Here is a 26,118-nt window from a genome sequence, read left to right as displayed (position 1 = left end):
GTTGAGAGTTGGTGGGCGAGCAGACGCACGGGCCAGCGTGTCTCGCGCTAGCGTCAAAGTGTAGGTGAAGTTCATTCACACTTAAGACGAATCCTATTTCCATTCACCGGACGACCTGTGTGCTGCTATTGTTCATCAATAAAGGTATTGTATATGTGATGTGAAGTGATTATGAAGGAGAAGTCCCTGTCAGGAAGAAGCGAGATATCCTCACCTGTGGCAATGAGAGATGGCTACTCCATTGGTATGTCTCGTATACAACTTGACAAAGGTCTGTATGAGTGCTGTTTCGAAGACGGGATGGCTGGGATGCCGAGCGGGTGCCATACTTGCTTCGAGACGATGGCATGGTGAATCATACGTTACTATTGTTTGCGTGCGTGCTTGCTTGCTGCAACAGCCTCTTGGCGTGCAGTTGACTACAGAGGCGTGGCGACAAGCTGTTTGAGGGTGGGGATGCTCATTAAGTCACACAATGCTCAAGCCAGCCGATCTTCTCGGTAGTGCTCATTGTTGAGGTGGATGCTTATGGATTTGGGCACGATTACTGCTTCCCTTCTCTCATTGAACAGTCGAAGCATGATAAGTCGTTGGTCCAAAACGCCAGAGTTCATGCGCTGGATCTTTGTTCTGTTCGTGCGATTGACATGTGTCTATCGCTTCACAGATGTAGGATCCAATTCCTGTGAGCGGGGCTTGCACCATAGAATCAGGTCATGAATGTGGCAACCCATCGTCGTCGATTGAGGCTATGTGCAATTACCATGATGGCTGGAGATGGCGAAGATATTTCAGTAGAAAAGTGAAGTGAAGTCAAAGTCGAGTGGAGAAGTCCTCCGCAACGCGTCGGTATCTTGGCGATAGACAAGGATCGCAGGACAGCCAATCATGCAGACCGTGTCAAGCCTTTTGGTGGATATGCGGCTTGAATGAGCCGCCCAGATGAAGCTGCCAGACGAGGTGGTGGCCGGGCTTGGCTTGAATAGCCATGTCGTCGTATACGGCGATCATGTCTCCAATGCTCACTGCAAGGAAGCACTTCTGTCGCTACAAACCATCCACACTCGCTCCCGTAGAAGGTAGACATGGACCAAGTCTCGAGATCTTGAGCAGGAATTCGGCGAACAGCCATTGTGATGGGCCTGGTTGACAGTAATGCGAGCTTCGGGAAAGCAGCAATACGGCCAAAGGACAAGGCAGCAGGGATTGGAAGAGATGATGAGATAGAGAGCTGGTTCCAGCGGCGCGTTAAGCAGCCATTCGATACGATATATCAACAATATTTCGTGGCACTCGTACTGCGTCAGAGGCCACTGCCGCCCTCGAAAGATGGACGACATATTCCTCTGAATCTACTGTACCAATCTGACCTGATAGATGAACGGCGAGGTCATGGCTATCTCAATAACAGCATTCGCTCTTCGCGCTACACCGTCTGGGACTTCCTACCTAAGCAGCTTGCCTTTCAGGCTACTCGGCTACACAACTTTTACTTCATCTGTATTGGCGTGCCTCAGACGATTCCAGGCCTGAGTACTACTGGAAACTACACCACTATCCTGCCATTGACATTCTTCATCCTCTTGACAGTCGTGAAGGAAGCCTATGATGATTATTGCAGACATCGTATGGACAAGGTGGAGAATAGACAGCTTGCTACAGTTTTGAGGGCCAAGAGCGTTCGTGAGCATAACGAGTCATGCGGCACAAAGCTGGGCAAGTGGAAGTCTTGGGGTGACAGTATACCACGGCTTGGCAAGGTTTCACGGCAAACGACCGATGAACCTGTGGAGAAGGAGTACGATGTGGACGATGATCTTGAGTGGGCAAAGATCCAATGGCACGGCATAAAGGTTGGCGATGTGGTGAAGCTACGCCGCGACGAGGCTATTCCTGCAGACATTGCATTGTTATACGCCGACGGTGAAAGTGGTGTCGCCTACATCGAAACCATGGCTCTGGACGGCGAGACGAACCTCAAGAGCAAGCAATCGCCTCACGTCCTGCAAAGCAATTGCGCCACGATAGCCGGTATCCGTTCTCTATCAGCCGCCTTCGTGAGTGAGGATCCAAATCGTGACCTCTACGACTTCCAGGGTCGCGTCACAGCCGAGGACGCCAGTCTGCCGTTGGGTCTGAACGAGATCGTCTTCCGCGGATCAGTGCTACGCAACACAAAACATGCCATCGGACTTGTACTGAACAGTGGCGAGGAGTGCAAGATCCGCATGAATGCCAATCACCACCCAAAAGCCAAGAAGCCACGCCTTGAGCGCTACGCCAATCAGGTCGTTCTTACACTCATCATCTACGTCGTTCTACTTTCTGTTGGTGTCAGCATGGGCTACTTGATGTGGCATCAGAACTTCGAAATCAATGCCTGGTACCTTAACAATGCATATGTCAGCTTTGCTGAGATCATTGTTGGTTTCCTGATTATGTTCAACAACGTGATCCCTCTCGCTCTTTACGTGAGTTTGGAGATCGTGAAGATTGGCCAGATGCTTATGATTCAGAACGATGTGGAGATGTACGATTCCGCGAGCAACAGGCGGACGGTGTGTAATACTAACACGATCCTCGAAAATCTTGGCCAAGTCAGCTATATACTGAGTGATAAGACCGGGACGTTGACGGAGAATGTGATGAACTTTCGTGGACTGAGCATTGGCGGCATAGCTTTCACGCATAGTCTCAAATCGAAAGGACGAGCCAGCAGTGTTGGTCGACCAAGTATGGCATCTCACAGCACTGAGCAAAGGGCTGTAGATGGTGCGCAAAGGCCGAGCCTGGGCAAGGTCAGCTTCACGGTCGACACGTACGAGATGGAGCCGCTTGAAGCCGGACCAAGCAACAGCCGGCCAAGCCTACAGCATAGGCAATCTTCGAGCGCAATGTCACGAACTTCAAGACAGTCGCGCAATGACTCTTTCAGTACCCACGAGCTGCTCGACTACATTCGCGATCACCCTTCTGCACCATTGTCTCAGAAGGCACGAAGCTTCCTTCTGGCAATGGCGCTCTGCCACACGGCACTACCAGAGACTGTCGCCGATGGCTCCACGACATTCCAGGCCTCTTCTCCCGATGAGCTAGCACTTCTGCAGGCCGCGCAGGAACTTGGCTATTTGCTCATACAGCGGTCGTCACAGATTATCACACTGTCGAAGACCAACGCAAATGGTCTCGCCGAACGCGAATCATACGAGATTCTCGATGTCGTTGAGTTCAGCAGCAAGCGAAAGCGCATGTCTATCGTGGTCCAATGTCCAGACGGGCGTATCTGGCTTTTATGCAAAGGCGCAGACAGCATGATCGTGCCTCGTCTGAGAAATGCCGCGCTTGCCAGTCGCAAAAGCCACGAAGTGCGGCGTAGTATCCAGGACGAGCGCGAGCACGTCAGACGAAGTGAGCAGATGGAGCCGAGAAACAGCTTCGGTGCGAGGCCGAGCATGACTTTGAGGCGCAGGAGCTCGATTGACATTCGACCGGTAGCGCAAGCGATCGGCAAGAAGAGTTTCAATCTTGAGGTGCCGAAAGGCGGTCATCAAGTCAGGGTACAAACGAAGTCACTTGATGTCCCTCGCTCATCGAGCCACGACATGAATGCTTTGAGTAGTCCGGATGTAATTGACGATGCCACAGTTCTCACTCGCTGCTTTAAACACCTAGACGACTTCGCCACACAGGGCCTACGCACTCTGCTGTTTGCCGACAAGACCATTCCCGCAGAAGAGTACGCTGGCTGGAAGAAGCTGTACCAGGACGCAAGCACATCACTAAGCAACCGCCAGGAACGTATCGAAGCCGCAGCAAAAACGATCGAGCAAGGCCTTGAGCTTCTCGGCGCTTCTGCCATCGAAGACAAGCTTCAAGAAGGTGTACCAGAAACCATAGACAAGCTCCGTCGCGCCAATATCAAGATCTGGATGCTCACCGGCGACAAGCGCGAGACTGCCATCAACATCGCTCACTCTGCTCAAATATGCAAGCCGGAGTCTGAAATGTTCATCATAGACAGCCACAAAGGCAACCTAGAGAATCAACTCAACGAAGCAACGATGGACATCCGCTCCGGCTGTCTCCATAGCGTCCTTGTCATTGATGGCCACACTCTCAGCGAAGTTGATGTCGATCCAACACTAAAGCACACCTTCTACGCACTCATACCTCTAGTGTCCTCTGTCATTTGCTGCCGAGCCAGTCCTGCCCAGAAAGCAGGAATAGTCAGAGCAATTCGGCATCGCATCCCGACCGCTCTTACGCTAGCTATTGGTGATGGCGCGAACGATATTGCCATGATACAGGCCTCTCATGTCGGCTTTGGCATAAGCGGGAAAGAAGGACTCCAAGCTGCTCGTGTAGCAGACTATAGCATCTCCCAGTTTCGCTTCCTTCAGCGTCTGTTACTTGTACATGGCAGATGGAACTATACCCGTACGGCGAAGTTCATCCTTTGGACCTTCTGGAAGGAGATGTTCTTCTACATGATGCAGGCTCTGTATACCCGGCCAGCTGGCTATACAGGGACGAGTCTGTACGAGAATTGGAGTTTGACAGTTCTGAACACTCTGTTCACCTCGCTTTGCACGATCGTGCCTGGTATCTTTGAGCAGGATCTCAAGGCTGAGACATTGCTCGCTGTACCTGAGCTTTACGTCCTTGGACAAAGGAACAAAACTCTCAATATGCCGGACTATGTGCTCTGGGTGCTACTTGCTACTAGTCAAGGTATGATCGTGTGGTTCGTGGCGTGGGCGGGTTTCGGCAAGGGTGCACAGATGAGCGATAACGGACTCTTTGCGCTTGGTGACTTGTGCTTCACTTTGGGAATCTGCTGGACCAACCTCAAGCTTCTGATCCTGGAGACGCACTACAAGACGCGGATCGTGGCGGTCTCATTCACCATCACAGTAGGAGGATGGTTCGCGTGGAACAGTTTCATGTCTGCTGTCTACTCCGATAATATCTCGCCATACGACGTCAAAGGTGGCTTCTCATCGACTTTCGGTAACGATCCGGCCTGGTGGGCTACACTCGTCATTGCGTTGGCGATCTTGACGATCATGGAGATGGGATACAGGAGTCTGAGGCAGTATCTGCTTGTTAGTGGGTATTGGCCTTTGTGGAAGGAATTCAGAGGCGAGAGCGTGGACAGAGATGTCAATGCCGAGGAGCTGGATGTCAGACTATGGCAGGCTTTCGAGAGGCAAGGTTGTGTTGACCAGGGACTACGAAGAAGATATCGTGATGATGAGAATGATTTGGATGATGCATGATTTGTACTATGAGTTACTGATGCAACATTTCTATAACTGCAGCCACCAGATGTGACTTCACCACCATGGCTATCCGTGCTCGCAGCGAGCATCTGTACACCAGCTCTCATCGCTGTTGTCCACAACGCTTTACTCGTTCATCGAAGCCTCATCCCGACCACCCTACTTCTTCGCACCCTTCGCCGGCAAGATCTTCCGACCAAGATTCGCAGCCTGTCTACGGCCTTGGGAGTTCTGGTTGGGCACCGTGATCGGGCCTGTCGCTGGGGCCTGAGAGGCGGCATCGCCACCACTGGACCCATCACTGCTTGTCGTGCCTTGACGAACCCTGTTCTGCCCGCACTTCGGAGCGCAGATGTTGTTCCTGAGGATGTTTCCACACTTCGTGCACCGCAGCTTAGGAGCTGGGGCCGGCGCTTGAGGTTCCTGGTCGTTTTCGGACCCGGTACTGCTCGAAGCGCCTTGGCGAGTCGTATTCATTAGACAAACTGAACCGCAGCGGTTGTTCACGATCGGTTGTCTACAGCGACCGCATTTCTTGACCATGGCGTCTTCCCACTTGACATCATCCTCATCGTCCTTGTCATTCTGTTCCTCCTGCTTCTGCGATGCCTTGGACGCTCGATTCTGACCAGGCTTCGTGATAGGGTCTCCATCCTCGTCATCGGATGGCAACAGATCGAGGGCCTCGTCATCGAAGTTACCTTTCGCCATGTATGCAGGCCCATCTATGCCAGCAGCTTCGGCCTCCGCCATGGTAGCTTGATGACCAGCCTCCATGTCTGCCTGCTGTGTGGGAGCAGGTGGAGCTTGCTGTGTGGGTTGACTGGCGGAGCTCATGGTACTCGCTTGCACCCCCTGCCTTTCGAAGGGCATCACTTCATCGACTTTGTCAGACTCTAGTGGTGCCGGCCCTGAAGGCACCGCCGGTCCAGAAGATAGAGAGATGTTGCCACCATCGGTCGCGCTAGATGCTGGAGCAAGAGCAGTGGCTGGTGGAGCAGCTGGTTGGAGGGAAATATGAACAGTGGACGTACTGGTCTGCGCAAAGCTGTTGACAGGGCGTGGAGTCCTCCGTGGCAAAGGCTTGATAGGACGAACAGACCTCTGCGCCGGAGTCGCCAGTATAATATGCCCGACCTTGTCATCTGGAGTCGCGTCCCCTGACCAATAGTTGGGCTGGCCAGCGGCCGGTTGCCTACTAGGGGAGCTGTACTTGGACACAGTAGGTGCTGAGAAAGTAGTGCCCGATAAGGTAGCACTATAAGGAGGCGCCGTCGATGAGTACGACAGTTGTGTGGACCAGGCAGAAGTAGCTGTGGTCGCAGCCTGACCTTGTGGGTGAGGTGGGATGCTCGGCACGAATGTAGGGACGACTGGCACATGCGTTGCTCGACTCGGAGGCTCCTGTGAAGTCGCAGCTTGTGTACTGGTTGGCAACATTGTGGCAGGTGCTTGATTCTGGTCCGAAGTACCAGCTGCTTGATCTGTCACTGCCTCATCGAACCAAGCCAAGAGCTCTGGCGAAACCTCATCGGCATCTGATCGACCGGCCGTGCGCAAGGCCAGAAAAGCAGGAGTGGCAGGCTTGTATCCACTAGGCGTACCGTTTGGGATGGCTGATGTCGAAGTGGCCGAAGGTGCATACGGCCTATTGTACATAGCGAGGTTACTCTTGGTATTGGTGTAAGGGATGGCAGGGCCTGGAGACGCAGGTTGTGACGAAGACGACTGTTTTGGTGGTGCCGTGCTGAAAGGCGAACCCTGATTATGCAGCTGTGAGGTACGATTAAGCATGCCATGAGGAGTGTCGGAAGCCTCGGAAACATCGCTTTCTGACCGCCGCGAGTCGTTTGGCGGTGGAGATGAGGTCCTTGATTGAGGTCGCGAGGGACCAAACAATGAGTCCTCATCGCCTGAAGCAACCGCGTCATCATCATCAGATGCATCATTACCATGTAAATGGCTTAGAGGCTCCGATGTCTCCGGGCGTCCATCAGATTGCACGGACTCTTCATCCATGCTTACTGTAGCATGGTGATTGTCCGAATGCACTGAAGGAACAGCAGCTTCTGGCTCTGGACTTGGGCTGACTCCATAGAAAGCCTTCCACGTCATACTGTAAAGATCAGATTCAGATTCCTTTGGCTGTTCTTCGCCCGTCAATGCAGGATCGACAGGGGTCAATTGCTCTGGATTGGGTACCCACTCCTGGTTCTGCATAGTAGAATCGTTGCCAACGATGGACTGGCTCGAAGCTGCTGTTCCAAAATCGAAGTCGAAGTTCGTCTGCTGAGGCTGCCATGTGTCTGTCGACATGAAGGAGATGGCGATTGGCTGTGTCTGGATTTCGCTACTCTGCGTATCGTTCGAGGAGCCAGCCATCCATGAGAAAGGCTGAAGCGAAGCAGCTGTAGAAGCTGTAGAACCAGTAGTGCTCTGTTGCAGCTGGAAAGGAGGCAGTGGTTGTTGTAAGCCCATACCGAAGCTATTCGCTTGGTGCTCCTCCACCGAGGTCTGCATGGTGGAAAGACCACAGTATGGGCCATTGCTCTCAGAACTTGCCGGATCATATTGAGACGTCTGTTGTGGGATCTCGAAATTGGCCATGTCCCAGTCGAAGGCATCGTAGATGTCAGCAGTCTGTTGGCCATCAAAAGTCATGTATGGTGCGTCCATCGTCATCTGGAGGTCTGTAGATGCAGCAGGCTCGATCGCGATGCCCATATCAGACTGATTCTGGTAACCGAAGTCCATTTCTTCAAGATCGTTGAAGTTTTGCATGGTCTGATATCCAGAAGGCTCAAGGATCCCAGCGCCATCGAGCGGCGGTATAGCTGCTGAGGAGACCGATGTTGTAACAACAGTAGTCTCGCTGCTGGGGAAAGCCTGTTGCTGCTGCTGTTGTTGTTGTAAAGTCACCATCTGTGCTTTCAGCGCCTTGATCTCGTCGTCTCGACGAGAGTTCTTCTCGCGCTCGTACGTCAGCTGACTGTTGAGATGGGTGTTGGTCTCCTTAACAGTGATCAGCGCAGACTGGGAGTTCGTCTGGTCACGTGTGGCGTCATCACGCTGAAGCATGACTTGCGTGACCGCCGCTTCAAGCTCACCAATCTTGTTGTGCGCTTCCCTGAGCTTGGAGTCGTGTGCCGTCTTCGTCTCATCGGCTTGGCGATCGGCAGCTTCCTTCGCCTGCTTGGTCTGCTCGTTTCGAAGTCGTCTAGTGTCAACAAGCTCCTCCTCGGTCTTTTCAACCCGTGCTTGGAGCTGTTGATTCTGTATCGACGCTTCTGCAGCCTTCTTCTCGTTCTCCTCCTTCGTCTCCTTCCGGTGGCGCTCGAAATCGTCCTTGAGCTGCTGGAGCTGCAGCTTGCGAGACTCTTGAAGTCCATTGTACCGAACGTTAGCAGCCTGGCCGGCCTGCTCGAACTCGGCTTGAAACTTCACCTGCGACTGCTTTGCTTGCTTCTCAACCTCCCCACGGACGGAGGAATCATTCTTCTGCTCGATCTCCTGTAGGGTCGCCTTTGCTTCGGCGCTAGCCTTTCTTGCCTTCCTCAGATCATTCTCAGCGTCACGCTTTGCCCAGCGAGCAGACAACTCGGCTTCCCTCGCCCGAGACTCCAACTTGGCGTTCTCCTGATACCAGAGATTGCCGCTAGAGACGGCCTTATTCAATTTCGTGGTCTGTTCCTGCAGCTCAGACGAAAGACTGTGATGCTTGTCTACAGCACTGTCTCGCGCTTTCTCCGCTGTATCCAGATACTTCTCAAGTCTATTATTCTCGTTCGATGCGTAGGATAATTGCCCACGGGCTTCGTGATTGTCTCTGTTCGTCTGGCGGATCCTACTTTGAAGCTGACTGACTGTCTTCCTAGACTCCTGGGCTTGCTGCTGGAACTCCTGAGCCTTCGTTCTGTCCTCCTCGGCCTGCATGCGCATCTCCTCGAGTTGCTGCGAGAGACCAGCGATCGTAATATCCTTCAGAGACACTGGACTCGGTGTGCTGGCGTAGCGGCTGACCATGGTTTGTGGTGGCGATGGCGGAGTGGGATTGCTTGGCGCCAGGTCCATGGACTCGATCCTGGACTCCTCCTTTGATTCCTCCTGAGCTTCACCCTCCTCACCACGTTCCTCCTCACTGCTCAACACTGCCACTGTAGCGCAACGCTCCCCCCTCGCACGGCGGACCAAGTGAGTATGACCATCGATCGTTCTATTGCCCAGATACCTCCTCATTGCCACAGCAGCTGCAGCATCCTCCTCTTGTTGTCGCTCAAGCTCCTCGCGCTTCTCCTCATCTTCCTCCCACTCAGACAAGATAGCGTTCACAACAAACACCTCCATGAACTTGAAGTAGGTGATCGAGCCCAAGGCCGCACCAATAAACTCGTGGGTGAGCATGATGGCGGGCGATGCAGGTGAGTAGCAAACGCGTATGCTCGAATGGTGTGTCTGTATGCGTTGGTATGATGTAGCGATAGCGTACTCGTAGTCGTAGACGTCGCTATATGTGTTGGTATGATTTGTGTGAGCAAAAGCCAAGAAATCTTGAAGAAGAAGTTCGAATCTGTAAAAGGACATATGTAAACGGAATCCGTATTGTCAAGAAGAAGTTCTTATTGTTGTGAGCAACTGAATGAGTGACCTTCGCGTGTCTCCCAGCCCCACTTGTGAACTTGCATTCACTTACACTTACACTCGGTTAAGCTTCTGCCTAGCGACGGGAGTTTCACATGTGTGAGAATCATCGCCAACGTCAATTCACACATTCGTTTGTCCTTTTTTCCGGACAACGAAAAGGACAAAGGGGAGTCGACTCACACGAATTGCCAGGTTGCTTGCTTGCTTGCTGCTCGTTTCATTCTGGGTCCTGCCCATGACGTCGGAATACTATACCACCCATATTCACCGTGCCATTCACTATAGCTCCTCTTCGCTCTCGTCATTAGCGTGATTGGTATTGACCGTCAAACCAGGACGAGCAGGCCGCACCAGCTCCGGGATCTGAACAGACTTCAGCTTGCTCCACTCTGCCTCCTCATTCCGATCCTCCAGTTCCACCACCCTCATTCGTAGCTCCTCGTTCTCCGTCTCTAAATCTTCAATCTTCGCTTTCGCCATCGCGAATCCACCGCTCAACCTCCTACTCGCACCCTCAAGCTCGTCCCTTTCTTCCCGTAACATGCCCCTGGCCGCTTCAAGCGACCTCGCCAGCTTTTGAGCGCGATCGTTTTGCGTCTTGAGCATTGATGCATTGGCCGCTGCTTTGCGAACAGATTCGTCGGCAGCCAGTATCCTTGTAGCCACATCGTCCGAAGTGGCTTGTAGAGCCTTGGCTCTCGTACTGGCTCTCCTCTCCGCCGTAACCTCAGCAGTAAGACTGCGCTTATCGCCCTCCAGACGAGCGATCTTCTGGTCGCGGGCTACGAGGGCTTCAGAGCTCTGGACACACTCGATAGTCTTATGCAGCTGATTGTTCACCGCCCTCAGATCCTTGATCTCGCTGGTGAGCCTTGATTCTGTATCTCCAGAGTACTGTGGCGATCTCGAGCCAGCATGTTGTCCCTCAGGCGTATGGAACGCATTTTCGGTTTGTGAGATAGCCCTAGTCACAGTCGTGGTTCGTCCTTGCTCAGGCAAAACCATTTTTTGTAAGAGTGGCGCAATCTTCCAAGCCACCGCCGAGATCGTCAGGACATACGATAAACCGATGACGAAGGCGAGAGTTTCTGGCTTAGTGGAGATGGCCATGCTGTGTATATCGTCCGTAAATGTGTTGTTGTCTGGCCGGCAGTATGACGAATTGCTGATATGGTTGTGAGAGCGTTTGTGTGCGTCCGAGTCCAGATGACAGTACAAAAGGAAGTTTTGCCAAAGAGATGAGATTGATGGACGGAGAAGCATACTTATCGGCTGAAAGCACAATAGGCAAGCATGAGAATAGGAAAACGAGGTACACATGGTGACACAAAAGTACATCAGACGTCCTATCGATCACCGTTAGCAGGTTTCGACCAAGTGAAGTGACCGTGAGATTCATCAGTTGATGGGATGACTGCCCTTTGTTTTGGAGGCACACCCCAGATGCTGACGTATAGCCTTCAAATAGCGTACAGCACCTCCGCAGGATATGATGTGCAAAGATATCAGAAACAACCCGCATCCAGCTTTGCGTTGCATTGATGGTCGCATTTCTTGGAAGTATGGTGGAGTACTTCGGTCGTACAGGACAGGGACAGCTATTGCAGAAACCCGATCACCAGCTTAATGCTTTGGATAACCGGACATGATTTTGAGGATATGAGTTCGCACCTTTGTAGTATAGCCTAGGCGCAGAAGCGGACCATAGACAAATTGTCCAGCTTCATGATCCCGGCATCCATAGGACATATAAGAATATCCTATAGCACGCCAGTACCATAACACATGTCGGAGTCATCTCGCTGTCCAGCTTCGTGACCCCCGTCATCATTAGGAACCTTGAAGGCGGTGTGTAGCACCGAGGAGTCTCCCCTATGCGAAGAAGCCAGTGAAAGAAGAATGTATCCAGCTTCATATTCCGTGTGACCACTGTACGACATAGTACGGCTGTGGCACAACCCGAATCGCAAGCGTGAAAGACCGCACGGACGACAAGGATCAAAGTTCAAGAAGCATCGCCTTCATACTACCCCCTGCCAACATCATCCCGACCTTCTCAACCTCTCCTCTCCTCTCCATCTCCTTAACCAAATTCACCAACTTCGGCCCAGCATATTCGCCCTTCTCATCCACCGAAAAGACTCCACTACCCTCAATCCCATCAACACCCTTCCCAATCTCCAGCCCCTCAAGTAACAGAGTCCCATCGACGCCACCATCCGCATACCGCGCACTAGTGCAGAGGAAAACGAAGCGCTCGCCCGCCTCAGCAAATGGAATATCCACCAATGGAGCAAGAACATGCGCGATGACTTTCAGCGTCCGCATGAACCATCCAATCTCGCCTCTCGCGATTCCTGACGCCACGCTACCGGGGAATACGTGCAAAAAACCCACCTTGCCCAAACCTTCTCCAACCTATTGCTGAGTCTGATGATACAGTAAGCCGAGAGTCGTGATAGCAGCCATCTGCCCCTGGCTCCTCATCCGGCTTTGACCTCGGGATTGAAAGTCCGAGAAATCTATACTGCCTTCCCAGCCGCCACCAAAGAAGACAGTAACGACTCTGCGCAGGTGCTTTGCGCGCTGGAGGAGCGGCAGGAGGCGAGAGATGATGTGGTTACGGGCGTACAAGGTCAAGGCGCTGGGGTAGTGGAGCCCTTCTTCCGTATCTGCGAAGAGATTAGTACACCTCCATCAGATAGATGTGTTGGTGCAGATGATAGGGCCTGAGGGGCATTGGCTGGTGGCGAGGATGGATACCTTTCCCATACTCCAGCGTCCCAATACTCAAGAACAACAGATTCACCACCTTCTCCTTCTGTTTGATCTCCTCGCACAGAAGTTCCACATTCCGCATCAAATGCAATTCCTTTTGCAAAAACATGAAGGTGCCTCCCGGGTTCACCTCCCGGCATTCTCGAGCTATGCGTTCGCCAGCTTCCTGTGATCAACCAATGATATAGACGCGAGGGGCGTTGGCGTGGAAGGCGAATTGCTTTACGGACGTTTCGCCAACGCCGTTTGTGCCGCCTATGAAGAGTGCTACCAGGCCGGCAGGAAGGGAGTTTTTAACCTGGACATTTGAAGCTTGGATGAGGTTGGGGGCGACCATTGTGTAGCAACAAGACGTGGCGGTGAGTGTATGAGAGATTTCTCGCCGCAGCTCGCTATTCCATTCAGTAGAAAGCCTGATCGTGCGGCATGATCGTTATATATGCTTTGTTATGTGTGCCTTATGCCATCCAGATGGATCGGACATTTGACGTCAGCGCGGCTTTTTGAAAGGCCGCCATGGCGCAGTAGAAAGCTCTGTGGGATGTTGAAGCATTTGTGTAATGCTCCGAATATCAGTCAGCTATCATGGACAATGACATTCTGCATGCGAGTCTTGACATATGCCACCCTACGTGATCGATCCATCAAGGCGTTTTCCGAGCACTTCTCGCCAAGTTCCGAAAGTGGCGTCGATCAATGACCTCCCGAAGGCGTCCGCCGTCTCCCTAGCTCAGTTTCGTGGCTTGCCAACGGCGTCCATAGTACAGCATAGAATATCGGCAGTCTGGGGGAGCGTGCCGAGTGGTCGGGTTACATCCTATCATACATCGTCGAAAGAGCGGCGCGATAAAGTCTTTAGACCTCGTCTGGCTGCAACAGGAGAACGAAGACACGACCTGTGCGAATGGGACTATCCGCACGAATTATAGCTTTGATGGCCTATAGTGGTTTAGCAGATAAAGCTTAATACTAGACGGATGCACTTCTGCCGACGGGTGCTTCCCTTATTCTAATGGCCGAAGAGTTTCGCGAAGTCGGTCGATTAGATTGATACGTAAGATTGCAGTATTACTTGGTCTTGGTCGCGCTGGTCGCTGCTTGCGACACTTGCTGCTTACTACTTTCACACGGGGCTTCCGCGCGACATCCTTGTACATTATCGGATCTGGATATACTGGACCAGATCGTGGAACTCCTTTGGTGCTGCATGTGCATACGCAGCCTATACCACCACTACTGCACCTGACCCCGCGAACTACGGAGCCTTGGAGTGAAAGCATTAGCACACCCGACCAAGTGCTTTTCCTTGAACTCGACTATATCCACCGACCATCGCTACTGCCACTGCCGCTGCCTTCGCTGGTCGCCGTTCCAATTGATAGGACCATGCAGCGATAAGACCCCTGAAGGACTAACATAGCTTTTGTAGTGTACATATACCACACCTCATTTTCGGACGCTCGAGCGGAAGCAGGCGAAGAGACGAGACCTGTAGATGTCCTACCAATAGCAAGAAACGCAAACCATGGCAAGCCCAGCCGTTGGCAACTGGGCCTACGCTGTGCCCTTGAACGAGACAAACGGCCACGCCGCACCACCACCACAACAACGAGACTCCGCCTTCGCAGCACTAGGAGCCCAAGACCCAATAGCCCGCCGTCGCACACCTTCAGCACATCGTCGTCCGAGCGATTATGGTATACAGTCGGACAGCGAAGCAGTGACCGCCCGCAAGATGTCCACGCGAGCTAGTTCTGCATCCGCGGGTCGCAAGAGGTCACGACATGGGTTGAGAGAGTCCCTACCAGACAATCCTCCTGGAGAAGGGAACGTAGACGATTCGGCGTGGATCCACCGAGATAAACTTGCGCAGATCGAGATCCAGGAGATGGCGGAAGCAGGTATCAATGTTCGGCAGTCAAGGAGATCAGGAAGTGCAGGTGGTGAAGGCGGGGCGAAAGGGAGGAGTTCGAGGAGCCAGAGTCGTTCGAGAAAGGCCGTTAGTAGGGAGGCGCAGGAGGAGCAAATGGAGGAGTTGAATGGACAGTATGCTTCTTTCGACGACTATCGGAGGAAAAGGGTATCTACTATTCCTGCTGCGGATGATCTGGAGCGAGAAGAGGAGGAGTCGCATGGGTATGGAACGAGTCCGGTTATGGAGAATGAGCTCAGGACGCCAGAAGAAGTGGCTAGTGAGCAGCAACAACAGCCGATCTTGCAACAGCAGAGGGTCATCAGACCTAGTACGTCCAGAATACCCATCTCGAAGATTGCTACAGTACCCGTGCCACAGCAGGTAGTAGAACGGGACTCGCCGCTGGGAAGAAACAGGCAGGGCAGTGGTGGATGGCACGAGAATTGGGACGAAGGACAGTATGCGAGACGAGCGAGAGGCGATAGTGTCGGCAGTCAGGTGCTGCTTGATGAGTACGAAAATGGTGCACAGGAGGGAAACTCGCCAACTAAAGCCCGTGCACCGGCCAAGAACACTCCCACAGGACGAAAAGCCTCACAAAACCAGGTAAACAGCCGTCCAACGTCCTCGCACCTCACGAACGGCAATACAAAGAACCGCACGCCATCTACACCAGCCACCAACACGACACCCTCAGGCCGACCAGTATCAAGATCAGGACCCGGCCATAAATCTCGACCCAGCACTGGCCACGCCCACGCTCCCGAAGGTGAAGCTCCCTGGATTGCCTCGATGTACAAACCCGACCCGCGCCTTCCGCCAGATCAACAAATGCTACCCACGCATGCCAAGCGTCTACAGCAGGAACAGTGGGAACGGGAGGGAAAAATGGGTAGTGCGTATGACCGGGACTTCAGGGTTGTTGGGGAGAAGGAGTTACCTGAGCCGGTTCAGCAACCGTTGCATGAGCGACTGCAGCAGCGGCAGGGTGGCGATGGGCTGGGAATTGTCGGTGGAGGTGGTGGAAGAGCTGTTGGCCTCAGTCCGGTGATACCTGGGTCGGCACAGTACTTCGATCAGCCTTCGCCTGTTTCCGCCTACAGCAACGGCAACAATGCCAATTCGCCTGATCGTCCATGGCCTCTCAGCCCAACGAAGAGCGATGATGCGCGCTCTGTCACCGGTTCTCTCAGACCGGGAACCAGTGGAGGGTATAAGATCACACCTACCATCACTGATCCGTCGGCCAATATGCAGCGCGCGAGTGCCGCTACGACAGTCGGAGGGGCTGGAAGTGCCCAAGGTGGGAACGCCAGGGCTGGTGCACAGCCGCACAATGCCACGCCGAGGATACCGGACTACGGGAACGAGAAGGAAGTTGTCGGACCGACCGATAAGGAAGGCAAAGAGAAGAAGAGTAGAAGCTGTGGGTGCTGTGTCGTGATGTAAGACTGCTGTATTCTTGATTCTGGTGGACGGGAAACGAGGGATGTGTTCATATGTGGCGTGCGTTTGCTTTCTTATACCCAAGATCGTTGTTAACATGAAGAGGAGGAAACAGGCGGAAAGAGGGAGGAGGGAAAAGCGAAGGGGCTAAGCGGTCGTGTAAACATGCTTTTTCTGTTTCCTACTTGTCTTCTTCGGTCCGACCTATTACCGGCGGCACATACGGCGGCTTGTGTCTCATGCCGTGGAGCGGAGATGCTTCTTCTGATATTTTCTTACGGCCTTGATAGCGTTTTCAGCGGCTGCTGTTTTGTTCTTTGTTTTATGTTGTTGGCGACATGGCGAGGAGCGCAGTGGTGTCTATACTCATACACTTGTATTGCAAAGATTCTCTAGCTGTGCGCACTGGGGCCGACACTGTGTAAAGTGAGTCGTCGCCATGTTACCCTTGAAGCCGGTCTGCCGTAGCTTGACGCATAAGTTGCAAGTGAATGTTCAGGATTGTGCACGTGCACGTGTTTACCAAGCAGCATGATCGAAAGCGATCTAGCGGCTACGAATCGCTATTGATATGGCGCTAGTGTACGAGGCCTGCGTTCTTACGCATGCCGTTTCGATCTTGCTACCGTCCTTTTCCTAGCATACTAGATGATATAATCTTACCAGTGCTGCTCGCGGGAACGTGAAGGAGAGTCGTCTTGTCCTCTTCGTAAAGTCAGAGACTGGTCTAGGATGACCTTTAGCTGATATAGTCTCCATCAAAAAGATTGAAGCCAGACCGGATCATAACGTCGAGCAGTACATCATGAGCTGGCCGTACCGTTTCCTTCCCAACCTGACAGAAGAGCAGAAAGATCACAGAAGGATTTTACTGGACACGTATGCTTTTCGAGCGCAGCTCTCTGTTCTGGTGCCTTTGCTTTTATTGCAACTTTACTTTCTGGGTTCCTGGACAGCGAGACGACAATTTCGTGGCGGGAAGGACGACGTGCCGAGCTCGCCGAGAGGCAAGGAGTTACGAGGCTCGAGTGCGAGATGGTTGAGAGATGTGGAGAGTGCTTTGACGAGGGCGAGGTGGTGGGGTGGCGAGGAAGTGGAGATCTTGGGCATGAAGATGGGAGGAAGGAAAGGGGAGGTCTTGGGGGCCAGCGTATGGATGGGGTGGTTACTGGTGTTGTGTATTGTGCAGACGGGAGATGGTAAGTCCCTCTCGTGTCGATTATCAATGCAGTCACTCGAGCATATGGTTCTGATCGTTGCTTACACCATATCTAGACTACTTCCACCTAACCAAACGGTTTGGCATCATTGCCGCGTCACAACTGCCACTGCAATACCTCCTCGCGCTGAAGACACCTTATTCCCCTCTCCAATACCTTACACGGAGCTCTCACGAAACACTCAACTCCTCACATCAACTCCTCGGCCGGATCACTACCATACTCCTCTACCTTCACGCAATCTTCTACCTAGGCGCATGGATCACAATCGGGAATCTCGCCTCCAAGATCCAGGAATGGTACGTCTTGGCCGGCATATTCGGGATCGTGGCCTTCACAGCTGTGGGTACGACTGCGCTTTCGCCCGTTCGACAGTGGAGCTATCGCATCTTCTATACCACTCATGTTACTCTAGCTACAGCGCTGCTACCTGTGCTCTTCTTCCACGTTAGTCATATCAGGATCTATCTCTACGAAACAGCAGTCGTATATGCTGTCAACATCATCCTTCGGAGTCTCGCTTCAACCACGGCGCCTGCATCCGTGAGAGTACTGCCCAGTACGAATCTGCTGGAAATTGAGGTGCCGCAACCCCAAGGCGTAGCAGTACGGCAGATGTGGGCACCTGGTCAACACGCCTATGTTTCTCTGCCTGGCCATCCAACGCTAAGGACATTCCGGAGCAATCCATTCACTGTGGCATCCATACCAGCAGTCGATGGGAATTTGCTTTTCGTGGCGCGAATCTTAGATGGCAACACTGCGAAGCTCGCCAAAGCTGCCAATGAATCGAAGCGGCAACATGAGATTACTGTTGAGGGACCGTACGGCGTGATCACACATGCTGAGAAGCTGTTGGCTTACGACAGGATACTCTTCGTGGCTGGTGGAGTAGGCGCGACGTTCATCGTGCCACTCTACCGACAATTGCTAGCAGATCTAAGTCCAAGTAAAGGCAGTCACAGGAGGCAAAGAGTCAAGTTTCTGTGGAGTGTGAAGTCCAAAGCGGAAATCAATTGGGCATTGCCAGCTGAGGCAAGAGAGCGGGAAGGTTTCCTGGAGAGATTGATTGTCTTTGTGACTGGCTGTCGAGAGGCAGGCAATATGACGGGCACGAGCGGCGGCTTCGCGCTGGGTGAGCCGGCCGACGATGCATATGGCGAGACAGGCGAAGGCGTTGAGCTGGAGGAGCAGAAGAACTTGCTTTCGAGCAAAGCGGACGAAGACGGAAAGACTGCTCCAGATGGGTTGACGATCTTGGCTGGTCGGCCAAACATTAACAAAACTCTTGACCAGACGTTCTCGCGCTGCCATGGCTCCGAAAGGGTTGCTGTAGTCGTCTGTGGACCAAGCGGGCTGACTCGAGGCGTACGAGACGAAGTTGGCAGGTGGGTCGGACGAGGACGGGATATCTGGTTCTGGGCGGAAAGCTTTGGGTACTAGGGTCGTGGCTGTGTGAAGATGAGCACTTAATACCTTCTCAAGGAAGCCTTCTCGCCAAGTTCTGCCTCAGTCAAAGTCTTCTAGCAAGAGGCTCAAGTGATAGACGCCACCTCGTCTAAAAACATATGATCGAACGTGACGCAAAGAACTGTCAAGTGACATACTCCAGCCATACCGACCACAACGAATTCCAAAACATGCTGCTGTGTAAAACGTCAAACCCGAAGCGGCGGCGGCGACATCTGGAACGACGGTGGCAGTGGCGGCATTGTGATGGTCAGTGGAGACGGCTTGTCGTCGAGATGGAAGGTGTCGTGTTCTGACAGAAACAGTGTAACATCGCACCTTACTCAACGGAACAGGCAAGCACAATCGAGTCCGACCAGAATCGGTGACTGGTAGCACGGTGGCACGGTCAGCTGCACGTCGATGTCATGGACGCACAAAGTATTTCTGAGGAGACGGATATGGATGTCAAAATCTTGGCGTAAGATGGTGTCACCAAGGTCAGGAAGCGACGAAGAGACGAGAAGAGTCGTGTGCAGGTGGCACGGTGCGACGACAGCAATGTCAAATATGAGTTGTTTCTTCTTCTGCCATCAACACAAGAATTGCAATATGGGGTATCTGTAACTACATGAACGCTTGCGCCGAGAAAAACAGTTACCCAAGTGCTTCCCTCCTCTTTCCCACCGACGGCGTCGATGATATCCAGACGGGATGCTGTGAGCGCCTTGTATTCAAGCCATGATAGCTCAAATAATATGGCGCCAGGTGCATCCTCGATTTCCACGCGAGCGAGCGTGTATGCCTGCCCATGAATAGTATGATAACGCCAGTGTCCCCGATGCAATAGTATTGTACAACGATGCGGATTGCTCCACGGGATGCTCGTCTATTCCAAATTCCCAGTCTTTTATCCAGTGCCTTGTACCCGAAACGCCAATCCGCTAGTGTAATCAATCGTCGATGAAGTGTTGGAGGAGGTAGTGGTGATGTGGTATGATCGATGATGGTTTGCGGGTGGTGTCGGTGGGTGGCTGGAAGAATAATCGCTGGAAGTGTAACGAGAGGTATTATTATTGCAAGCCGGAAGCGAATGGTCCGGTGTCGAAAGCAGGTATCGCTAAAGGCGCTCGAATCAGGAAACAGGTGTGAAGTGTCGATATGGTAATACAGTTGAAGTGAATGGATGGTGGTGTGCGGAGCTCGGTGAGTCTCCTGAATGGGTGTCGCGGACGTGTCGTTTCCGGTAGCCGGATCAGATCGATCTGCTGCTGCAGGAGACGCGCATATTTACAAGACAGCCAGTGTCCTGCGTTGCGACGGATGAGAGGCCTGATGAGCACGGTCGCGTGCTCACTATTGTGGTTTGTCGTAGACGGCGATTGACATCGTTATCGCTTCTTCGTACCGCTGCCACCACCGCTCGAAGGTTTGGGCTTGGGCGTACCTGACGACAATAAGTCAGTACATGTAATTTGATCCGCTACGTCGATCATTGCTTACCCGTTGTATCGTATGCGCCGCGACCGTTGAGAGCCATCGCAGGAGGAGCAGAAGAACAGCTTTCTCTGGTGATCATTGAGAGCGATTGTGCTGCCAAACAACTGTCAGTCAAACATGATCGATCGAACAAGAAGACGCGAGTCTATATGCTGAAGGAATGCAAAGGTCGCACAAGGGAGGACGGGATTGACTCACTGTAGCAAGGGCAGCGAATAGCTGGTTATTAGAGTACAGATTGCCGCCTCAGTAAGACAGGCCGGAGAGGTGGAGGCGTCAATTCGTGATAGATTGTGTGATGTCGCCGAAGATAGCTCTTTAGTCGCTTTGCTACGACAGTTTGGTATTTGCGGATGAGATGTGTGACGTGCGGGTTGGAATGCTGGCCTGTGTCGTACGATGGGAATAGTATCGAGGCTTACAGCTTTCTTGGAGTGGAGAGCGTGGTGTGAATTGAGGATGATATGAGGAGACACAGGTTGATAGCACGGTATAACGAAGCAAAAGGAAAGGTGACAAGGTTTGCAGCAGTCGGCGCGTTTGTTATATTTCGCTCACAAGGGGCTGATGATCTGCCTCACAAACACTTTTTTCCACGCCGCCCTGCCATCACATCTCCTGGCCGAAAGGAAGACGTCAGTGCTCTCACGGCACGGCTGTCTGTTTCAGAATGTTCTTTACGGGCTCTCTCCTTTCTGCTTCTTGTTCCCCGAGGCACACGGGCAGGGGTCTGGGATCGGCGGCGATCGGTTCCTGCGTTAGCGTGCAGCTGGCGGCGGCCTTCCACTGCAGCGGTCCAACGCTCCTCGAACCTTGTTATAGGCGAAAAGCTGACCAGGATCAAAATAAACCGGATACCTCCACGTCAAAAGCACTGGTGTGGCTTATGGCTCCGGTGCAAGTCCCTACTGGGCAGCAACGAAAACGTAACAAGCGGCGCGAATTTGTAGCTCGTCACCCACGACAGGTGCTACGCGACCCGCAGCTCGATATGAATGTTTGTGTGACTCGCCTCCTGCCGCGCCGCCCTTCAAACTGGGCCATCGCACCTCGAGAGTTTCGTTCCCACCCCCAGGCTCACGGTCCGTGAAATTAGAGACGGTAGCGGCAGATGACAGAAATGGGACGACACGACACGACGCAAACGCAGGCGGAAAATCATGATTCAACCGCCCGAAGAAGCGAGTCGCTAGAAGGACGCCAGAATGCCGGCGCACACTTCCGCCGCAGAACCTTTGATTGTGAACGGCCGATGTGTCTCGTGGGCGTCAGCACTAGAGTGCGTGCCGGTGTTCCCAGCTGCGCGGGTTCATCACAAACACTGATAGCCTGTTTCTCCCTCTTGCCAGGTTGCTGTATCGCGGAGCTTTGCTCGATAGTTGTGCGGAAGAAGCCTATTCGTCTGATTCAATACCATATGTGGCAAAGGTGCGTTGCATCGAGGTCCCATTATATTATTTGCGACTCGACAAACGTGATTGCTGCCCAAGCAAATCAACCATCGCAATCAACCAAATCCCATCTCGCGTGCGCGTTTGCAAAAGCCGGCAACCAAAAGCACCTAGTCTTCTGCCGGCATCCGCCTCCATGCAGGCAGCCTTAAGTTCTATTGTAAAAGTAGTGACGGTGGATTTCCCATCCCGGTCTGCCTTAGCCTAATTCCGCGCCTCGCTACCGCACATTATTCATATAAGAGAGATGTGTCGCGTCGTATCCATCAAACAGATCATTCCATTTTGCCTGAGTTGGGGCGTCAGAGTCAGAGGCCAGGTTTCTTGTTTGCACGCGACACACCAACTTTTGCTTGCCGAAACAACCTCGTCTGCACATCTTCCTCCTTCCACTTTCATCCACTACAAACGAGAGACGAGACGAGAGGGTACAAGGGTTTTCCCTCCCATTCCATGAATCCATCATGACATCGTTGGGCTGTCAAATTATTTCCCTCGGCATGTCATGTCCTGTCTTCTCACATCCTCATCGTTGCAAACGCTTATTATCCCCTCGGCCTACCGGTTCAACACCCCCGGCTCCCTGGGTCATGGATCTCGTTCCTGCAGGCGTTTGCAGTCAAGACGCACCTGTCTGTCTCACAAACCTGACCGAAAGACCGGGATCCGTTTGCAGACCGGGCGGCGGAAAGGTACATCCGCTGGACGAGACCTTGTGACACGATTCATCCTTTTTCGATCTTTGTTCTGTTGATGATGACAGTTTCGAAGATTTGCGTCTGCTCTCTCTCCTTCATGTCGCGTCGCAACCGAAGAGCTTATACATGGGTGGTAATGTGGTCTGATGGCTGCTTTTGTTTGTTGCCGAAAGTGGCTGACACGATGCTGACTTTTGTTCCTTTACCTTTCATGCCTGGACCTTGCTTGCTCGTTGGAAAGCAATTTGGCAGTCGGGGATGTGATCCGAAGCGTTGGTTCCACCGTTCCGTGCAGACCTGCTTGTCAACGCTCTCCAATCTGTTCAGCCATGTGCTCGCCCACCTGACGGCTGAAACTTTTGGAGACAACGTTACAGATGGTTGTCATCTGTGCGAAACGACTTTGTCAGATCTTTGCGATCGGTCCTTGTGGCTGCGAACATCGTAATAAGCACTCTATCGTCTTCTCCCTGTGACATGTGTATCGACTAGACCTGGAAGGATCGAACAGATCTGACAACCATGAAGCATGTGGTTGGTACTGGAAACATCCTCCATCTTGTGAACGTCGGAGGGTGGCATCACGATCATTTGTGCTTCTCATTATGTACGGTGACTATAATACATTACGACGCCTATCGTCTGCCTACCCACTAGCCATCCGCATGTTCAACTGTCCAACGTGCTACCCAGCGTCCTGACGGCCAAAACCCAACAGTATCATCACTCCGTGAGCACGGGATGAGGTCCGGTAGTGTAGGTGTACAGATCTCGTTGGTCGAGAGGATGAAGCCAAGCATACACAATGCACTGACGTCGCGTTCGTGGCTGATTGCTAAGGAACAGGATGGCATCCTCCTTCGCATCCTCCCCTCAACCTCAAATCCTTCGTCAACGGAACAAAAACTTGCTGGGCCCCTAATATGACAGGCCAGCGCTCCATCATGCACTGACTTACGACGTGCGTTGCGAGCAGAACGAATGGAAGGGTAGAGATGAAGGAAGCAGAGAATCGGCAAGATAATGTAGTAATAGCAGTGGATGCACAGTATGCCTAATAGCTTACTAGGTCAATAGCTGCACTAGCAATATCTAACACAGCACTACATTGCCCAGCCAGATCCTGCAAGACTCGCATGAATGTTAACCGTCGAGGTAGTACAACTAAACGACACCTCTTTCGCCATGTTTCGTGCGTGCACTCAAGAGCAGAGTTGAAGTCCAGCTCAGCGCATCTCGACCTAATGGGCCAAAATGCCATGTCCACTTCCACCACATCGCCCGTGCCTATCATGCACGCAGCTGTTCAAAAAGAAGAACTCCATCGAGCTCGAACGCAATATACCTGCGTGAGCTCAAGATTGTCATCGCTCCTCCTTTCCATCAAGCCTCTCGTCCCATCCTTCGCCGATGGTACTATGCCGTATCGAAGCAGCATAGTCAAGTTACTGGCCATATAGTAATTGTGCTGGCCAGTCGTAGTAAATGTTGTGTTGTTGAAAGGAAAATCCAACGGTATGGATGTCGTTAGAACGTACGAAAGCCGCCCATGTCAGTCCCAGTCATCAAAATCAGCACTTGATTTCCAATGCGGGTGCCCAGCGGTTTCCAGTTGTCCTCGTTCCGGTACGCGGTAAATCAAGAGTAGTTGAAAAGTCAACAGGTTGTGTTCTGTCAGGGTATCTGTGTTTGTGGTAGTAATAGTCGTCGTGTCGTGATGCTGAGTGTAGGGTACGCCACCCGTGTCAATCCAGGGTACTTTGATGGTGTATTCGTCATCACCAAAGCTGGCGCCCAGTGCCGTTCGTAAACAAGAGACAAGGAAAAGTTGTGGGGTATCATGTTCCGTCGCCGCGGATGTGGTTGGTACAAATCAAAAACGCCAGGTGAGTCGCCGCTCACATCGATCCCATGCTCAATAATGCTGCCGCTGCAGCCTGTTCTTCAGGTGTTGCAGTCTTCGGGTTCAGCGCTGCCGGACTTGGTCGTCCAGCGACTGGAAGAGAGGTAGAGTGAAGTTGTCGTTCGCTGAAGCCGGAAGGTCGCCGACTCCAGCTTCGAGAGTGTGACCATCGTCGTGCATAAGCTGCACTGATGGCGTTATAATTCTTCCGTGGGCCGGTAGTGATTGGAATTGGGGCTCTTCTCTCAATGCGAGAGGTTGAAGCGGGGGTGTCCTCTTCCTCAGTAGAGTCATCGAGGCTGAGGTCGTCGTCATCGTCCAGTGACATCTTATCAGCTTCATTCTCGAGCACATCCATGTCCATGTCGAGCTCATCCTCCTCACGGATGCTAGCCCAACTGCTGGAGTGCTGATCGCGGTAGGCGCTCGGCACATGCGGGCCAAGCATATGCACAGCGGAGTCGTTGTGCGAAAAAGCATAGCTGCTCCTCTCACTACGCGGAGGCGAAGGATGTCCTTCGTAGGACCCAATTCCAGAGTCCCGTGACGAGCCCTTGACATGCGCGTCCCACCGTCCCCAGCCGGTCTTGCTGAAGGTAACACTGCCATCAACGCCGCCTCCGTTGCGGCTTTCAAGAGCAGCTACCACGAGTCTACGAGCCTTGGCAGGAGGGATGCGCGAAAACCCAGGCACGGTCTGCGTAAGCTCGCCCATGACGTAGCGTATCGGACGTGGCCCATTGCCTAGCATGATGCCAGGGAGATGGTGCTTGGCCAACATGCCAGGTGTGATGGCCGCAGAAGCGTCCAGGCCGGACAAGGCACCTTTACTGAGCGGCATGCCAGCCGTCCGCATCAGCTCCGGGCTGTCGAGACCAGGAGTATGATGATCATGACCGGTCTGCGACTGCGTGTCCATGTCCTGCTCAATGTCCATCAGCGGTGGGGAGTGTCCATGGACATGAGCGAGATGCGCGCTCAACTCCGGAGACAAGGAGTTGGGAGGCGTTAGCAATGCGCCTGCCAGCTTGTCGCAAGCTGCAGTTCCGTGCTTGCCGTTTCCGGCGTCGCAATGATCGGTGACATCGATGGAGGGTCTTGGCGAGGCAAGAGCCATCGCGATCGAGGAGATGTGAGCCATGAAGTTGGTGGTGGTTGATCGAAGAGCTTCCCTATAAGCAACCCGATGAGTCAGAAGCAGGTCTCGATGCCGATGCAGGATACACGACGGCGATGAGGTGTAGATCACGCCAATAGTGCTAGTAATAGTATGCTGGAATGTATGCGACGTACTTGGCTGTGCAAGAAAGCTGCTTGGAGGCGCGTCGAAGGTGGTGGAGCTGCGTGATGTCGATCGCGACACGGAGAAGCAAGTAGGCAGTAGATTGGCGACTTGAACAACGAAGGCGAATCCGTTGAACAAGCAAGCAAGCAAGCAAGCAAGTCGAATGCGAGAAGGGGTGGTGAGCGTGCGTGTGTGTAGTATGGTCCAGTTGTTGCGTTGATGGTGGTTGTGTTGTTGTTGCGTCAAAGGACCAGAGAGCAAGACCAACACTGATGGCTGCCAACTCTCGCCCCAACCAAGCGCTCAAGCTGTTGTGCCTGTACCTACCAAAACCCCGGAAGCGTGCCACGCTGATTGGATGATAGTGGAGAGTGCGACTCGCACAAGCCAGTCCCGGTCGCCCTTTCCCAAACCTCCGATCGATGACTGCGACTGACCCGAATCTTGCCGGCCGCGTCGCCTCCTCTCAGCCTGCGCTTCAGCCACGCTCGCGCATCTCCTCTCCCCGCGTGGTCTTTTGGTTGGCGGGTGATCAGCAAGCATAACGATT

General features: G+C 52.9%; 7 protein-coding genes across 7 annotated transcripts; 3 read left to right on the top strand and 4 right to left on the bottom strand.

Annotated features, from left to right (window-relative positions):
- Positions 1-1,136: 1,136 nt before the first annotated feature.
- On the top strand, positions 1,137-5,279 carry DNF3_2 (drs2 neo1 protein; the record flags this gene model as incomplete). Its single annotated transcript, XM_064840883.1, has 1 exon — positions 1,137-5,279. One exon carries the CDS (start codon positions 1,137-1,139, stop codon positions 5,277-5,279), a length of 4,143 nt encoding a protein of 1,380 aa, XP_064691520.1.
- Positions 5,280-5,441: 162 nt separating this feature from the next.
- Positions 5,442-10,144, bottom strand: LTS14_008194 (uncharacterized protein; the record flags this gene model as incomplete). The annotated part of the gene is made up of 2 exons (XM_064840882.1): positions 5,442-9,849; positions 10,104-10,144. 2 exons carry the CDS (start codon positions 10,142-10,144, stop codon positions 5,442-5,444), a joined length of 4,449 nt encoding a protein of 1,482 aa, XP_064691519.1.
- Positions 10,145-10,202: 58 nt separating this feature from the next.
- LTS14_008193 (uncharacterized protein) lies at positions 10,203-11,033 on the bottom strand (the record flags this gene model as incomplete). The annotated part of the gene is made up of 1 exon (XM_064840881.1): positions 10,203-11,033. The coding sequence occupies one exon, from the start codon at positions 11,031-11,033 to the stop codon at positions 10,203-10,205; it is 831 nt and encodes a 276-aa protein (XP_064691518.1).
- An 888-nt stretch (positions 11,034-11,921) lies between these two features.
- On the bottom strand, positions 11,922-12,810 carry LTS14_008192 (uncharacterized protein; the record flags this gene model as incomplete). The annotated part of the gene is made up of 3 exons (XM_064840880.1): positions 11,922-12,291; positions 12,364-12,595; positions 12,687-12,810. 3 exons carry the CDS (start codon positions 12,808-12,810, stop codon positions 11,922-11,924), a joined length of 726 nt encoding a protein of 241 aa, XP_064691517.1.
- A 1,416-nt stretch (positions 12,811-14,226) lies between these two features.
- Positions 14,227-16,065, top strand: LTS14_008191 (uncharacterized protein; the record flags this gene model as incomplete). The annotated part of the gene is made up of 1 exon (XM_064840879.1): positions 14,227-16,065. The coding sequence occupies one exon, from the start codon at positions 14,227-14,229 to the stop codon at positions 16,063-16,065; it is 1,839 nt and encodes a 612-aa protein (XP_064691516.1).
- An 802-nt stretch (positions 16,066-16,867) lies between these two features.
- LTS14_008190 (uncharacterized protein) lies at positions 16,868-18,725 on the top strand (the record flags this gene model as incomplete). Its single annotated transcript, XM_064840878.1, has 2 exons — positions 16,868-17,261; positions 17,338-18,725. The coding sequence occupies 2 exons, from the start codon at positions 16,868-16,870 to the stop codon at positions 18,723-18,725; spliced, it is 1,782 nt and encodes a 593-aa protein (XP_064691515.1).
- A 5,207-nt stretch (positions 18,726-23,932) lies between these two features.
- STB3 (DNA-binding proteins Bright/BRCAA1/RBP1 and proteins containing BRIGHT domain) lies at positions 23,933-25,400 on the bottom strand (the record flags this gene model as incomplete). The annotated part of the gene is made up of 2 exons (XM_064840877.1): positions 23,933-24,167; positions 24,283-25,400. 2 exons carry the CDS (start codon positions 25,398-25,400, stop codon positions 23,933-23,935), a joined length of 1,353 nt encoding a protein of 450 aa, XP_064691514.1.
- Positions 25,401-26,118: the final 718 nt, after the last annotated feature.

This window comes from Recurvomyces mirabilis (assembly GCF_035927965.1).
Source record: "Recurvomyces mirabilis strain CCFEE 5264 chromosome Unknown scaffold_24, whole genome shotgun sequence".
In the NCBI taxonomy this organism is placed as follows: Eukaryota; Fungi; Ascomycota; class Dothideomycetes; order Mycosphaerellales; family Teratosphaeriaceae; genus Recurvomyces; species Recurvomyces mirabilis.
Note: the sequence above shows the minus strand (reverse complement) of the source record. Positions and strands in the feature narration are given on the sequence as shown.